The 17,299-nt window shown below is 47.9% G+C and overlaps 1 protein-coding gene across 1 annotated transcript in view; it reads left to right on the top strand.

Annotated features, from left to right (window-relative positions):
- UBN2 (ubinuclein 2) overlaps positions 1-17,299 on the top strand; it is an 86,116-nt gene continuing 68,817 nt past the window's right edge. Inside the window, 4 exon segments of the mRNA XM_038754458.1 lie at positions 1-150; positions 153-219; positions 254-477; positions 16,792-16,884. Coding sequence (XP_038610386.1) covers positions 55-150; positions 153-219; positions 254-477; positions 16,792-16,884 — 480 coding nt within the window. The 5' untranslated portion in view covers positions 1-54.

The following is a 17,299-nucleotide window of genomic DNA, read 5'->3' as shown; positions in this document are numbered from 1 at the left end:
GCGCCCTGCCCAGCCTAGCGGCGGACGACGACGACGACCGGGGCCAGGGCGACCATGGCGGAGCCGCGACGGGTCCCCTTCGTCAGCCTGTCCCCCGTGAGGCGGCGCGACGGAGACCCGCCGGGCCTGGACGCGCCTCAGCCCCCTCCACAGCACCACCACCACCACCGTGACCACCGTGACCACCACCACCACCACCACCATCACCACCATCACCCCCCTCATCATCATCAACAACCGCCGCCCGGGCCGGAGCCGCCGCCGCCGCCCCCCTCTTTGCCCTCGCCCCCGCGGGAGGAGGCGGCCCGACCCGACCCTCCTCAGCCTCCTCAGCCCCAGCCTCCCCCTCCTCAGCCTCCTCCTCCTCCTCAGCCTCCTCGGGACACGGTTCGCCTGGAGCTGGCCCTCAAAGACCCCACCGACGACAGCTGCGTGGAGTTCAGCTACCCGGACCTGCTCCTCTCCGGACAACAACGGGTAATCATCGTCATCATCGTCGTCATCATCATCTTCATCATCATCATCACATTTACTAAGCGCTTCTTACGTGCCCAGCACTGCTCTAAGCGCCGGGGAGGTTACGAGGTGATCAGGTTGTCCCACGTGGGGCTCCCAGGCTTCACCCCCATTTTACAGACGAGGGAACTGAGACCCGGTGAAGTGACTTGCCCGAAGTCATACAGCAGACAAGCGCTTAGTACGGTGCTCTGCATGTGAGCCCCCTTCTAATAATAATGAGTGCATTTATTAAGCACTTACTTTGTGCCAAGCACTGTTGTAACCACCGGGGCGGTTACGAGGTGATCAGGTTGTTCCACGTGGGGCTCCCAGGCTTCACCCCCATTTTACAGATGAGGGAACTGAGACCCGGTGAAGTGACTTGCCCAAAGTCATACAGCTGACAAGTGTTGCCAACCTGTACTTCCCAAGAGCTTAGTACGGTGCTCTGCATGTGAACCCCCTTCTAGTAATAATGAGTGCATTTATTTAGCACTTACTTTGTGCCAAGCATTGTTCTAAGTGCCGGGGAGGTTACGAGGTGATCAGGTTGTCCCACGTGGGGCTCCCAGGCTTCACCCCCATTTTACAGACGAGGGAACTGAGACTCGGTGAAGTGACTTTCCAGCTGACAAGTGTTGCCAACCTGTACTTCCCAAGCGCTTAGTACGGTGCTCTGCATGTGAGCCCCCTTCTAATAGTAATGAGGGCATTTATTAAGCACTTACTATGTGCCAAGCACTGTTCTAACCGCCGGGGAGGTTACGAGGTGATCAGGTTGTCCCACGTGGGGCTCCCAGGCTTCACCCCCATTTTACAGACGAGGGAACTGAGACCCAGTGAAGTGACTTGCCCAAAGTCATACAGCTAAGTATTGCCAACTTGTACTTCCTAAGCGCTTAGTACGGTGCTCTGTATGTGAGCCCCCTCCTAATAATAATGAGTGCATTTATTTAGCACTTACTATTTCCCGAGCACTGCTCTAAGCGTTGGGGAGATTACGAGGTGATCAGGTTGTCCCACGTGGGGCTCCCAGGCTTCACCCCCATTTTACAGACGAGGGAACTGAGACCCGGTGAAGTGACTTGCCCGAAGTCATACAACTGACAAGTGTTGCCAACCTGTATTTCCCAAGCGGTTAGTACAGTGCTCTGCATGTGAGCCCCCTTCTAGTAATAATGAGTGCATTTATTAAGCACTTACTTTGTGCCAAGCACTGTTCTAACCGCCAGGGAGGTTACGAGGTGACCAGGTTGTCCCACGTGGGGCTCCCAGGCTTCACCCCCATTTTACAGACGAGGGGACTGAGACCCGGTGAAGTGACTTGCCCGAAGTCGTACAGCAGACAAGCGCTTAGTACGGTGCTCTGCATGTGAGCCCCCTTCTAATAATAATGAGTGCATTTATTAAGCACTTACTTTGTGCCCAGCACTGTTCTAAGCGAATTGCCAACCTATACTTCCCAAGCGCTTAGTACAGTGCTCTGCATGTGAGCCCCCATCTAATAGTAATGATGGCATTTATTAAGCACTTACTATGTCCCAATCACTGCTCTAAGCGCCGGGGAGGCTATGAGGTGATCAGGTTGTCCCACGTGGGGCTCCCAGGCTTCACTCCCATTTTACAGATGAGGGAACTGAGACCCAGTGAAGTGACTTGCCCAAAGTCATACAGCTGACAAGTATTGCCAACCTGTACTTCCCAAGCGCTTAGTACGGTGCTCTGCATGTGAGCCCCCTTCTAATAATAATAATGATGGCATTTATTAAGCATTTACTATGTGCAAAGCACTGTTCTAAGCTTTATGCTGGGGAGGTTACAAGGTGATCAGGTTGTTCCACGTGGGGCTCCCAGACTTCATCCCCATTTTACAGATGAGGGAACTGAGACCCAGTGAAGTGACTTGCCCGAAGTCATACAGCTGACAAGTGTTGCCAACCTGTACTTCTCAAGCACTTAGTACGGTGCCCTGCATGTGAGCCCCCTTCTAATAGTAATGATAGCATTTATTAAGCACTTACTTTGTGCCCAGCATTGTTCTAAGTGCCGGGGAGGTTACGAGGTGATCAGGTTGTACCACGTGGGACTCCCAGGCTTCATCCCCATTTTACAGACGAGGGAACTGAGACTCGGTGAAGTGACTTGCCCAAAGTCATACAGCTGACAAGTGTTGCCAGCCTGTACTTTCCAAGCGCTTAGTACGGTGCTCTGCATGTGAGCCCCCTTCTAATAATAATGAGTGCGTTTATTAAGCACTTACTTTGTGCCCAGCACTGTTCTAACCGCCGGGGAGGTTACGAGGTGATCAGATTGTCCCACGTGGGACTCCCAGGCTTCACCCCCATTTTACAGACGAGGGAACTGAGACCCGGTAAAGTGACTTGCCCGAAGTCATACAGCTGACAAGTATTGCCAACTTGTACTTCCCAAGCGCTTAGTACAGTGCTCTGCATGTGAGCCCCCTTCTAGTAATAATGAGTGCATTTATTAAGCACTTACTCTGTGCCAAGCACTGTTCTCACCGCCAGGGAGGTTACGAGGTGACCAGGTTGTCCCACGTGGGGCTCCCAGGCTTCACCCCCATTTTACAGACGAGGGAACTGAGACCCAGTGAAGTGACTTGCCCGAAGTCATACAACTGACAAGTGTTGCCAACCCGTATTTCCCAAGCGCTTAGTACGGTGCTCTGCATGAGTGCATTTATTAAGCACTTACTATGTGCCAAGCACTGCTCTAAGGCTGGGGAGGTTACGAGGTGATCAGGTTGTCCCACGTGGGGCTCCCAGGCTTCACCCCCATTTTACAGACGAGGGAACTGAGACCCGGTTAAGTGACTTGCCCGAAGTCATACAGCTGACAAGTGTTGCCAACCTGTACTTCCCAAGCGCTTAGTACGGTGCTCTGCATGTGAGCCCCCTTCTAATAATAATGAGTGCATTTATTAAGCACTTACTTTGTGCCCAGCATTGTTCTAAGCGCTGGGGAGGTTACAAGGTGATCAGGTTGTCCCACGGGGGGCTCCCAGGCTTCACCCCCATTTTACAGACGAGGGAACTGAGACTCAGTGAAGTGACTTGCCCAAAGTCATGCAGCTGACAAGTGTTGCCAACCTGTACTTCCTAAGCGCTTAGTACGGTGCTCTGCATGTGAGCCCCCTTGTAATAATAATGAGTGCATTTATTAAGCACTTACTTTGTGCCCAGCACTGTTCTAAGCGCCGGGGAGGTTACGAGGTGATCAGGTTGTCCCACGGGGGGCTCCCAGACTTCACCCCCATTTTACAGACAAGGGAACTGAGACTCAGTGAAGTGACTTGCCCGAAGTCATACAACTGACAAGTGTTGCCAACTTGTACTTCACAAGTGCTTAGTACGGTGCTCCGCATGTGAGCCCCCTTCTAGTAATAATGCGTGCATTTATTAAGCACTTACTATTTCCCAAGCACTGTTCTAAGCGCCGGGGAGGTTACGAGGTGATCAGGTTTTCCCACATGGGGCTCCCCATCTTCAGTCCCATTTTACAGACGAGGGAACTGAGACTCAGTGAAGTGACTTGCCCAAGTCATACAGCTGACAAGTGTTGCCAACCTGTACTTCCCAAGCGCTTAGTACGGTGCTCTGCATGTGAGCCCCCTTCTAATAAGAATGATGGCAGTTATTAGGGGCTCCCAGGCTTCATCCCCATTTTGCAGACGAGGGAACTGAGACCCAGTGAAGTGACTTGCCCAAAGTCATACAGCTGACAAGTGTTGCCAACTTGTTCTTCCCAAGCGCTTAGTACGGTGCTCTGCATGTGAGCCCCCTTCTAATAAGAATGAGTGCATTTATTAAGCACTTACTTTGTGCCCAGCACTGTTCTAACCGCTGGGGAGGTTACGAGGTGATCAGGTTGTCCCACGTGGGGCTCCCAGGCTTCACCCCCATTTTACAGACGAGGGAACTGAGACCCAGTGAAGTGACTTGCCCGTAGTCATACAGCTGACAAGTGTTGCCAACCTGTACTTCCCAAGCGCTTAGTATGGTGCTCTGCATGTGAGCCCCCTTCTAATAATAATAATAATGATGGCATTTATTAAGCACTTACTATGTGCAAAGCACTGTTCTAAGAGCTGGGGAGGTTACAAGGTGATCAGGTTGTCCCACGGGGGGCTCGCAGTCTTAATCCCCATTTTACTGAGCCCCTTCCTTCCTCTCCCCCTCGTCCCCTTCTCCACCCCCCCATCTTACCTCCTTCCCTTCCCCACAGCACCTGTATATACGTTTGTATATATTTATTACTCTATTTATTTATTTATCTTGTGCATATCTATTCTATTTATTTTATTTTGTTAGTATGTTTGGTTTTGTTCTCTGTCTCCCCCTTCTAGACTGTGAGCCCACTGTTGGGTAGGGACTGTCTCTATGTGTTGCCGACTTGTACTTCCCAAGCGCTTAGTACAGTGCTCTGCACACAGTAAGCGCTCAATAAATTTGATTGATTGATTTACAGATGAGGTAAATGAGGCACAGAGAAGTGAAGTGACTTGCCCAAAGTCACACAGCTGACAATTGGCAGAGCCGGGATTTGAACCCATGACCTCTGACTCCAAAGCCTGGGCTCTTTCCACTGAGCCATGCTGCTTTTCTAATGGTATTTCTGAAGCGCTTACTATGTGCCAAGCACTATTCTAAGCACTGGTGTCGATACCAGGTGATCAGGTTGGCCCTCGTGGGGCTCCCAGCCTGTTTCCCCATTTTCCAGATGAGGGAACTGAGGCCCAGTGATGTGACTGGCCCAAAGTCACCCAGCTTACAAGTGGCGGAGCCGGGATTTGAACCCATAATAACAATAATGATGATGTTATTTGTTAAGCGCTTACTATGTGCCAAGCGCTGGGGTAGATACAAGGTGATCAGGTTGGCCCTCATGGGGCTCACAGTCTTCATCCCCATTTTATAGGTAATGATGTTAAGCGCTTACTATGTACCAAGTGCTGTTCTAAGCGCTGAAGTAGATATAAGGTGATCAGGTTGGCCCTCGTGGGGCTCACAGTCTTCATCCACAGGTAATAATGATGATGGTATTTTTTAAGCGCTTACTATGTGCCAAGTGCTGTTCTAAGCGCTGAAGTAGATATAAGGTGATCAGGTTGGCCCTCGTGGGGCTCACAGTCTTCATCCCCATTTTACAGATAATAATGATGATGGTATTTGTTAAGCGCTTCCTATGTGCCAAGCGCTGTTCTAAGCGCTGAAGTAGATATAAGGTGATCAGGTTGGCCCTCGTGGGGCTCACAGTCTTCATCCCCATTTTACAGATAATAATGATGATGGTATTTGTTAAGCGCTTACTATGTGCCAAGGGCTGTTCTAAGCGCTGAAGTAGATATAAGGTGATCACGTTGGCCCTCCTGGGGCTTACAGTCTTCATCCCCATTTTACAGATAATAATAATAATGATGGTATTTGTTAAGCGCTTACTATGTGCCAAGCGCTGTTCTAAGCGCTGAAGTAGATATAAGGTGATCAGGTTGGCCCTCGTGGGGCTCACAGTCTTCATCCCCATTTTACAGATAATAATAATAATGATGGTGTTTGTTAAGCGCTTTTCTAAGCGCTGAAGTAGATATAAGGTGATCAGGTTGGCCCTCCTGGGGCTCACAGTCTTCATCCCCATTTTACAGATAATAATGATGATGGTATTTGTTAAGCGCTTACTATCTGCCAAGCGCTGTTCTAAGCGCTGAAGTAGATATAAGGTGATCAGGTTGGCCCTCGTGGGGCTCACAGTCTTCATCCCCATTTTACAGATAATAATGATGATGGTATTTGTTAAGCGCTTACTATGTACCAAGCGCTGTTCTAAGCGCTGAAGTAGATATAACGTGATCAGGTTGGCCCTCCTGGGGCTCACAGTCTTCATCCCCATTTTACAGATAATAATGATGATGGTATTTGTTAAGTGCTTACTATGTGCCAAGCGCTGTTCTAAGCCCTGAAGTAGATATAAGGTGGTCAGCTTGGCCCTCGTGGGGCTCACAGTCTTCATCCCCATTTTACAGATAATAATGATGATGGTATGTGTTAAGTACATACTATGTGCCAAGCACTGTTCTAAGTGCTGGAGTAGATACAAGGTGATTAGGTTGTTCCTCTTGGGGCTCACAGTCTTCATCCCCATTTTACGGATAATAATAATAATGATGGTATTTGTTAAGTGCTTACTATGTGCCAAGCACTGTTCCAAGTGCTGGAGTAGATACAAGGTGATCAGGTTGTCCCATGTGGGGCTCACAGTCTTCATCCCCATTTTCCAGATGAGGTAACAGAAGCCCAGTGAAGTGACTTACCCAAAGTCACACAGTAGACGAGTGGTGGAGCCGGAATTAGAACCCATGACCTCTGACTCCCAAGCCCGGGCTCTTGCCACTGAGCCACGCTGCTTCTCTTAATCATCATTGTGATGGCGTAAATTCACCTGTATTTACCGGGAATTCATTCGTTCATTCAATCGTATTTATTGAGCGCTTACTGTGTGCAGAGCACTGTACTAGGTGCTTGGGAAGTACAAGTTGGCAACATCTAGAGACGGTCCCTACCCACCAGTGGGCTCACAGGCTAGAAGGGGGAGACAGACAACAAAACAAAACCGAGTTGTATTTATGCTTCTAGAGAAGCAGCGTGGCTCAGTGGCAAGAGCCAGGGCTTGGGAGGCAGAGGTCGAGGGTTCGAATCCCGGCTCCCCCGCGTGTCTGCTGTGTGACCTTGGGCAAGTCACTTCTCTGAGCCTCAGTGACCCCGCCTGTAAAATGGGGATGAAGACTGGGAGCCCCACATGGGACAACGTGATCAGCTTGTATCCCCTCCCCAGCACTTCGAACAGTGCTTGGCACATAGTAAGTGCTCTCTTCCTCCCTTCAAGGCCCTGCTGAGAGCTCACCTCCTCCAGGAGGCCTTCCCAGACTGAGCCCCTTCCTTCCTCTCCCCCTCGTCCCCCTCTCCATCCCCCCATCTTACCTCCCTCCCTTCCCCACAGCACCTGTATATATGTATATATGTTTGTACATATTTTTTTACTCTATTTATTTATTTATTTATTTAATTTATTTGTACATATCTATTCTATTTATTTTATTTTGTTAGTATGTTTGGTTTTGTTCTCTGTCTCCCCCTTTTAGACTGTGAGCCCACTGTTGGGTAGGGACTGTCTCTATATGTTGCCAGTTTGTACTTCCCAAGCGCTTAATACAGTGCTCTGCACATAGTAAGCGCTCAATAAATACGATTGATGATGATGATGATGATAGTAAGTGCTTGACACATGCCATCATTATTATTATTATTATTATTATTATTATTATTATTATTATTATTATGGAGCACTGACGGTGCAGAGCACTGGACTAAATGCTTGGGAAGTACAAATCAGCAACCTATAGAGAGGGCCCCAACCCAACAACAGGTTCACAGTCTAGAAGGGTCATCATCATCATCATCATCAATCATATTTATTGAGCGCTTACTGTGTGCAGAGCACTGTACTAAGCGCTTGGGAAGTACAAGTTGGCAACATATAGAGACAGTCCCTACCCAGTAGTGGGCTCACAGTCCCAACTTAGCCCCTTATTGCAAGATGCAGTTCTTTACTACGTGCTAAGCGCTGGGCACTGTTCTAAGCCCTGGGAGTGATGGTTTGTGTTAAGCGCTTACTATGTGTTAAGCACTGCTCTAAAAGCTGGGGGAGATAGAAGGGAATCAGGCTGTCCCACGTGGGGCTCGCAGTCTTCATCCCCATTTTACAGCGGAGGGAAGAGAGACACAGATAAGTGAAGTGGCTTTCCCAAGGTCACATGGCTGACAAGAGGCGGAGCCAGGATTAGAACCCATGACCTCTGACTTCCAGCCCGGGCCCTTTCCACTAAACCATGCTGCTTCTCACTTAGGGGGGGTCCAAACACCTCCCCCTACCATCCCTAACAGCCCCACAGTGCTCAGAACAGTGCTCGCCACATACTTCTGAACCCGTTGGTGGGTGGGGATTGTCTCTATCTGCTGCCGGACTGTACTCTCCAAGCACTTAGTCCAGTGCTCTGCACACAGCGCTCAATAATTACTGTTGAATGAATGAATGAAGATGACAGTGGTATTTGTTAAGCGCTTACTATGTGCTACGCACTGTTATTCTACACTGTGAGACTGTTGTTGGGGAGGGATTGTCTCTGTTGCCGGATTGTACTTCCCGAGCACTTCATCCAGTGCTCTGCACACAGTCAGCGCTCAATAAATACGAGTGAATGAATGAATACTACGCGCTTAATGGAGAGAAGCAGTGTGGCTTAGTGGAAAGAGCCCGGGCTTGGGAGTCAGAAGAGGTCACGGGTTCTGATCCCGGCTCCGCCACTTAATCAGCTGTGTGACTTTGGACAAGTCACGTAACTTCTCAGGGCCTCAGTGACCTCATCTGTAAAATGGGGATGAAGACTGGGAGCCCCCCGTGGGGCAACCTTGATTACCTTGGATCTACCCCAGCGCTTAGAACAGCGCTTGGCACACGGTAAGCGCCTCACAAATACCTCTGTTATTATTATTACCCCCTCCCGCAACAGCCCACCCTGTCCTCACAGTAATAATAATGATGGTAGTTAAGCTGTTTCTATGTGCCAAGCACTGTTCTAAGCGCTGGGGTGGATACAAGGTCATCAGGCTGTCCCACGTGCAGCTCATAGACTTAATCTGCATTTTACAGATGAGGTCACTGAGGCACAAGGAAGGGAAGTGGCTTGCCCAAGGTCACACAGCTGATAAGCGGCAGAGCCGGGATTAGACCCCCCGACCTCCGACTCCCAAGCCCGGGTTCTTGCCGCTGAGCCACGCTGCTTCTCTGCAATCCCCCACAATCAGGGGGTGTTTATACATTCAATCAGTCGTATTTATTGAGCACTTACTGTGTGCAAAGCACTGTGCCAAGCCCTCGGAAAGTACAGTTCAGCAACGAGGAACGGCGTGGCTTAGTGGAAAGAGCCCGGGTTTGGGAGTCAGAAGGGGTCTTGGGTTCTTATCCCAGCTCCGCCACTTGTCAGCTGGGTCTCTTCACTTCTCCGGGCCTCAGTTACCTCATCTGGAAAATGGGGATGAAAACTGTGAGCTCCACGTGGGACAACCTGATCACCTCGTATCCCCCCAGTGCTTAGAACCAGTAAGCGTTTTAACAAATACCAGTATTATTATTATTGTTACTAATAAAGAGAGACAGCCCCTGGCCACACCAGGCTTACATTCTAGTAATCGAGTTCGCTTGTTGTGGATCCTTCCAAGCACTCATCATCAATCGTATTTATTGAGCGCTTACTGTGTGCAGAGCACTGTACTAAGCGCTTATAATAATGATGGTATTTGTTAAGCACTTACTATGTGCCAAGCACTGTTCTAAGCGCTGGGGGAGCTACAAGGTAATCAGGTTGTCCCACATGGGGCTCACAGTCTTAATCCCCATTTTACAGCTGAGGCAACTGAGGCACAGAGAAGTTAAGTGACTTGCCCAAAGTCACACAGCTGACAGTTGGCGGAGCCGGGATTTGAACCCATGACCTCTGACTCCAAAGCCCGGGCTCTTTCCATTGAGCCATGCTGCTTCTCTAAGCATCACAGCGCTCCATAAATACCACCGATTGTTTACTGAGTCCCTAGCCCTGTGATAAGCAGCGCGGCTCAGTGGAAAGAGCCCGGGCTTTGGAGTCAGAGGTCATGGGTTCAAATCCCGGCTCTGCCACATGTCAGCTGTGTGACTTTGGGCGAGTCATCTGTGCCTCAGTTACCTCATCTGTAAAATGGGGATTAAGACTGTGAGCCCCCCGTGGGACAACCTGATCAGCTTGTAACCTCCCCAGTGCTTAGAACAGTGCTTGGCACATAGTAAGCGCTTAATAAATGCTATCATTATTATTATTATTATTATTATTATAAGCGCTTTGTCGACTACAGTGCCCTGATGGTGGGGGGTAATAATAATAATGATGGTATTTGTTAAGAGCTTACTATGTGCCAAGTGCTGGGAGAGATTCCAGATAATCAGGTTGTCCCATGTGGGACTCACACTCTTAATCCCCATTTTCCAGATGATGTAACTGAGGCCCAGAGAAGTGAAGTGACTTGCCCAAGGTCATAAAGCAGACCAGTGGTGGAGCCGAAATTTTTTTTTTTAATGGCATGTATTAAGCGCTTACTATGCGTAAAGCACTGTTCTAAGCACTGGGGAGGTTACAAGGTGATCAGGTTGTCCCATGGCGTCTCACAGTCTTCATCCCCATTTTACAGATGAGGGAACTGAGGCGCGGAGAATAATAATAATAATAATGGCATTTATTAAGCACTTACTATGTGCAAAGCACTGTTCTAAGCGCTGGGGAGGTTACAGGGTGATCAGGTTGTCCCACAGGGGGCTCACAGTCTTAATCCCCATTTTACAGATGAGGGAACTGAGGCACGGAGAAGTGAAGTGACTTGCCCAAAGTCACACAGCTGACAATTGGAAAAGCTGGGAGAAGTGAAGTGACGTGCCCAAAGTCACACAGCTGGCAGTTGGCGGAGCCGGGATTTGAACCCATGACCTCTGACTCCAAGGCCCGTGCTCTTTCCCCTGAGCCATGCTGCTTCTCTGTGGGATTGTGCTCCCCCCGAGCACCTAGGACTGTGCCCTTGCCCGCAGGAAGCGCCCAATAAGTAGCCTTGGTTGATTGCCACATGGTCTGCCCATAACGGAGCTACCAGACTAGAGTCCCTGCTGCCACATTTGGAGGTCGGGCGAGGTTATCACCCTTGGTCTCCATCTGCGGCCTGGCTTTCTGCACCTGGGGTGTTGGGGGGATCAGTCAATCAATCAATTAATCGTATTTATTGAGCGCTTACTATGTGCAGAGCACTGTACTGAGTGCTTGGGAAGTACAAATTGGCAACATATAGAGACAGTCCCTACCCAACAGTGGGCTCACGGTCTAAAAGGGGGAGACAGAGAACAAAACCAAACATACTAACAAAATAAAATAAATAGGATAGATATGTACAAGTAAAATAAATAAATAGAGTAATAAATATGTACAAATATATATACATATATACAGGTGCTTTGGGGAAGGGAAAGAGGTAAGATGGGGGGGATGGAGAGGGAGACGAGGGGGAGAGGAAGGAAGGGGATCCCTAGTTGGAGGCCGAAGGATGGGGTTACCCTCCCCGCTTACCTCCATGCTGGTTCCCAAGCGCTTAGTACAGGGCTCTGCACACAGTAAGCGCTCAGTAAATACGATTGATTGATTGATTGACCCCAGTACGGCCTGGGCGGGGGTCCAAACCTGAAAGCCGTCACTTAATCCCAATCGTTTTTCCAAGGCAGGGAACGCGTCTACCAATTGTGTGGCATTGGACTCTCCCAAGCGTTCAGTACAGTGCTCCGCACACAGGCGCTCATTAAGTACCTTTGAGGAAGAGGGTCAGGAATTCCACTCCAGGGAACCTGGAGCCGCCTAATCTAGTTACCTTTCTTCTCCCTGTCCAGTTGCTGGGGGTAAAACAGTTTCAGCTCCGGTTACCCATCTGATCCACACTGTAAATTGTGGGCTGGGGGAGGTGTCATCTCACCTCATTGCGGGTGGCAGGTGTGGGCGTGTTTGTGCGGGTGCCCGTAATCCGGAGTTTAAAGATCAGCATCATCATCAATCGTATTTATTGAGCGCTTACTGTGTGCAGAGCACTGTACTGAGCGCTTGGGAAGTACAAGTTGGCAACATATAGAGACAGTCCCTACCCAACAGGTCAGAGGTGGAGGGGTTTAGAGCTCCTAATCGGTCTTTGTGGCGGGTCAGCCGGAATGTGGAAGTAACCATCTTCCTCCCCAACTTCACTGAGAAGGTTATTGCTATAGTGTACTCTCCCAATCGCCTAGTCCAGTGCTCTGCACACAGTAAGCGCTCAATAAATATGATTGATTGAGTGAATGGCCTCCTCCAGGAGGCCTTCCCAGACTGAGGCCCTTCCTTCCTCTCCCCTCATCCCCCTCTCCATCCCCCCATCTTACCTCCTTCCCTTCCCCACAGCACCTGTATATATGTTTGTACATATTTGTGACTCTCTTTATTTTACTTGTACATATCTATTCTATTTATTTTATTTTGTTAGTATGTTTGGTTTTGTTCTCCGTCTCCCCCTTTTAGACTGTGAACCCACTGTTGGGTAGGGACTGTCTCTATATGTTGCCAACTTGTACTTCCCAAGCGCTTAGTCCAGTGCTGTGCACACAGTAAGCGCTCAATAAATACGATTGATTGATTGATTGAATGAACTGAACTGGTGCCCCTCTGGAGGTGGCAAGAGGGATAAATATATATATTTTCCCATTTTCCAGCGACTCCTACTGTGAAGAGTAAAACAGTATGAATCAGGGATTTTCCGGCAAACAGAAGGGGCACTCGGGCTCCAATGGGGGAAAGAGTAGTTTACCTCCAGATGTTTGAAATTGGTGTAGCTATGTGTATATGGATGTGTGCGTGGCCATACATGCATGAATGTGTGTGTCGGGGGTGTGTGTGCATGTGGGTTTGCATGGCGAAGCGTGGGCATGTATCTGTGAGGGTGTACATGTAAAAGTGTGTGTACATTCCAGTGCTTAGAACAGCGCTTGGCACATAGTAAGCGCTTAACAAATACCGTCTCATCATTATTATCATTCCAACTATCTATTTGAATGATCAAGTGAACCATTATCCACGGAGAGAGATGTATATAAATGGGTGATAGTTCACCTGATTATTCAAATAGCTATCTGTACTGGTGGATTAATGAGCCTCTCCAGTTCTTTGTTTGGCCCTGCTAACTATAGCAATCCATCAGTCGCATTTGTTGAGGGCTTTCTGCGTGCAGAGCACTGTAGTAAGCGCTTAGTACAGTGTTCTGCACACAGTAAGCGCTCAAAAAATACGATTGATTGATTGCTTGCTTGGGAGAATACAGTATAACAGCGTTGGTAGATATGTTCCCTGCCCATAGCGAGTTTCCAGTGAAAAGGGGGAGACAGTATATAGCCAAAATGAGTTCATTAGTAAATGTATTTAGCTCCTGGTTAACCTCCGTAGGTTGTGCTTACTTTGCCAGACGGTTTTCACAAACGCTAGAGTCAACATTCTCAGAATGTGTTAAATCCAATCTTGATTGTTCAAGGGATGGGGATTTTCCCCTCTTGCAGCTCGGTGCTGAACGGTCTGTGGTGGTGGTTTTCTCTGTCACGTGGAGATTTTCCAGTTATCCCACATGAAGTCAGTTCATATGCAGAATCGACAGATAATAATAATAATATTGAGGTGTTTGTTAAGCTCTGTGTGGCAGGCACTATTATAAGCACTGGGGTAGGTACAAGATCATCTTCAGGTCCCTCGTGGAGCTCCCATTGTAAGTATTCATTCAGTCGTATTGGAGTGCTTACTGTGTGCAAAGCACTGTACTAAGAGCTTGGGAGAATAGAACAGTATTCCTGACCCTGACCCTCTTCCTGACCCTCTTCCTCAAAGGTACTTAATGAGCGCCTGTGTGCGGAGCACTGTACTGAACGCTTGGGAGAACAGTAGGAGGGAGAAAAGGTATCGAATCCCCATTTTACAGATATGAGGGATCTGTGGCATGGAGAAGTGAAGTGACCGTGGGCATCAGGCGAGCAGCAGAGGTGAGGAAAGAACCCAGATCCTCCAATTCCCAGCCCCGTGCCCTTTCTGCGAGGCCACACCGCTCCACAACCCTCCATTCTCCAGTACACAAGTTGGTTGAAAATCTTGTAAAGATAGAACTAGCTGGAATAACAACTTCAGGAGAAGTTCATCTTCTTAGTGACAATAGAACGTAGCGTGAAGTAACTTTTTCCGAGGTTTAATAGCAAGAGGCTCTTTAGAGTGTGATGGGCCTCAAACAATCGCAGAAGGCAGCCAATGCAGGAAGTAAAGCGTAATGTGCTTCTAAGCCATAGTCTTGTAAACCATTATCAAGAATGGCAGTAGTGGAATGCAGTAGCCTTCTGAAATAGCTCAAGGAAAGAAGGGTCTATTGTGACATCAGCTCTGCTGCCTTGACAAGTTTTGTTGTTTCGCACAGGGACCGTGGAATCTTATTCAACTCAGTGATATTTTTAATGTTTTCTCTCCCTTATCATCAACCTAGCAATTATGTGTGCCCGCTTAAGGAAACAACCATTTCCTTTTCCCCGGCGGATGGTGAAACTACTGCTGGGCAGTTAATGTATTTTAATTAATACTTTATGTACTCCGGTGGAATCCATGCATAAACAGTACGGATACAGCGTGGCTCAGTGGAAAGAGCACGGGCTTTGGACTCGGAGGTCGTGGGTTCCAATCCCAGCTCCGCCACTTGTCAGCTGTGTGACTTTGGGCAGGTCACTTAACTTCTCTGGGCCTCAGTTCCCTCATCTGTAAAAGGGGGATGAAGACTGTGAGCCCCACGTTGATTACCTTGTATCTACCCCAGCGCTTTGCACATAGTAAGTGCTTAACAAATACCAACATTATTATTATGTCACCACTTTAGAGAAATATCATTTTATTTTCCCGAATGTACAATGCACTACTGTGTGGAAGGAAACTGTGGAACATTTAGAAGATCTCCCGTGGCTGCTTCCAGTGAAAATGCATCGTTATATTCACAAAGCAGAAATGGGGCCATTCCTCTTGGCAGTTGCTAAGCGTGGGTCCATCCTAGAGGATGAAAACCCCAGCTTCACTTTTCACCTCCTTAGAGGGAAAGCATCCCTTCCCATTGATTGATTCCAATTTCCCGAGCGGGAGCGAGGCAAGACTGAGGTGTGATATCTTTCAGTTAAAGAATTTCAAATGGAAGTTGAATAGGTTGAACATCGGGGTGGCGGGGATGAGAGGGCATGTCTTAGTTTTAGGCGAAAATAGTCTCTGGCATTTGGGGTATTTGGTACAAGCCATTTCTGGTTTCTCCCCACCCCCAGGGCTTTACGCTCCAAAATTATGAAGAGGAGAATAAATATAAGATTGTAAATGTTATGTATATTTGATAATATCAAGAGTCTGCAGAACTAAATGACCTTTTTACCTCGCCTCTCAGTGGGGAGGAAAATTGGGCCTGTATAAATGGAAAGACTTTACTTGATGACGTGTAACTTCTAATTCCAGACTCTTGTTTGTATGCGACTTATAGCAAGGGATTTTATTTTAAAATTTGCCCTTTTTTTTTGCTCAAAGCAGAGAACTGAGTTTCTCAGTTTGGAAGGGGACAAATGAATTCCATCACCGCATTTATAGGATTATTTATATATATAATCCTTGCATATTCTTAAAAAGAAAAATTCGCTGGGGACTTTTGTTGTAAACTTAGGCTGTACATTGCTGTAGTAAGAACTGGGTTTACGTGCTCATCCACTTTCTTTCTGCCAGCATTATAAGTTCTCCACCGGGCCTTACGTTTACCTCATTACCTTATATTGCCTACCCTTTGGTATGTAAACTTTGATGACCAGAAAACTATCACAAATTAGTCTATATTCATTTATCAAATTTATTTTCTGACTTTCTCTTGCCAGATCTGGGTGAAAGACGCACATTCTCCCCCCACCCCCCACCATAACTCCTGCACTCCTGCTCTACCTGCTTATTCATACATTGAGGTCATAATCTCTGGTTTGCAAAGGCCCTGCCGTAATAGCAGGCCCAGACAGTAGATCATGTAGCTCTTTATTGTTTAAAGAAACAGGAGAGGACTGTGGGAGACTTCTAGAAGAAAGCAATTTGCAAAACAAATATCCGGGTTTTTGGGTTTTTTTAGTTGAAAACAGTCATTTTTCTCTCAACTCCTTGTGCTCCATTTGTGTTAAAAGAACAGTCTAAATAAAGGGTGACCCGAAGCATCCGTGTTTGGTAATGAAGAGATAAAATTTCTTGGAATTGTAGGTGTCTGGAATTTGGGTTTTCTCCGAATTGGAATCGCTATTTTATTCCCAGACTTGGAGTTTAGTTCATGTAACTGTGAGTTTCTTTGGCCAAAGGAGGTTGAGTTCTTTCTTTTGCTCGTAGAATGCAGCAAGATGAAGGGGAGAATGGGTATAAAAGTGAGAATGTAGCTTGGATATCAAGCTTTCTGTAGCTATTGAGACCAAAGAAATCCAGTTTCTTGTCAAAGTTTTAACTTCTTTTGTCCTTCAAGCAGTGATTCAGTTATTGTTCTTATGCAGCCTCCTATCCAAATGAAATTAATGTCTCTCTCTCTCTGGCCTCTCTCCACCCCCATTTCTCTGCATCAGAAGAAGCCCAGCCACCCAGAAGATCCTTTTAATGATGAGCAGCGAGAGAAGCACGAAGTGGAAATGCTGGCAAAGAAGTTTGAAGTGAAATACGTGAGTATGGCGATAACTGCACCAAACGGTGCAGAATCAATCAGTCGTATTTATTGAGCGCTTACTGTGTGCAGAGCACTGTACTAAGCGCTTGAAGCCAGGTGGACTCTTTTTGTTTTCAATAACGCAACCATCTTCCTTCCCTTCACCTCTGCCGGAATCTTAGGACCGAAAATGGGCTGTGAGGTGGGTGGGTTTTCCAGGAAGTGAGAGTAGGTTTTTCTGGGCAGCGGGGAATGTGTCTGTTGATTGTTATATTGTACCCTCCCAAGCGCGTAGTACAGTGCTGTGCACCCAGTAAACGCTCAATAAATACAAATGAATGAGTGAGTGCACGGGCTGAGCAGCAGACTCGGTCCTACAGAGCGCCCCGAGCCACCTTTGGCCGCCCTTTGGCCCTCGGAGGCTGAGTGAG

Source organism: Tachyglossus aculeatus, chromosome 11, assembly GCF_015852505.1.
Source record: "Tachyglossus aculeatus isolate mTacAcu1 chromosome 11, mTacAcu1.pri, whole genome shotgun sequence".
Taxonomy (NCBI): Eukaryota; Metazoa; Chordata; class Mammalia; order Monotremata; family Tachyglossidae; genus Tachyglossus; species Tachyglossus aculeatus.
Note: the sequence above shows the minus strand (reverse complement) of the source record. Positions and strands in the feature narration are given on the sequence as shown.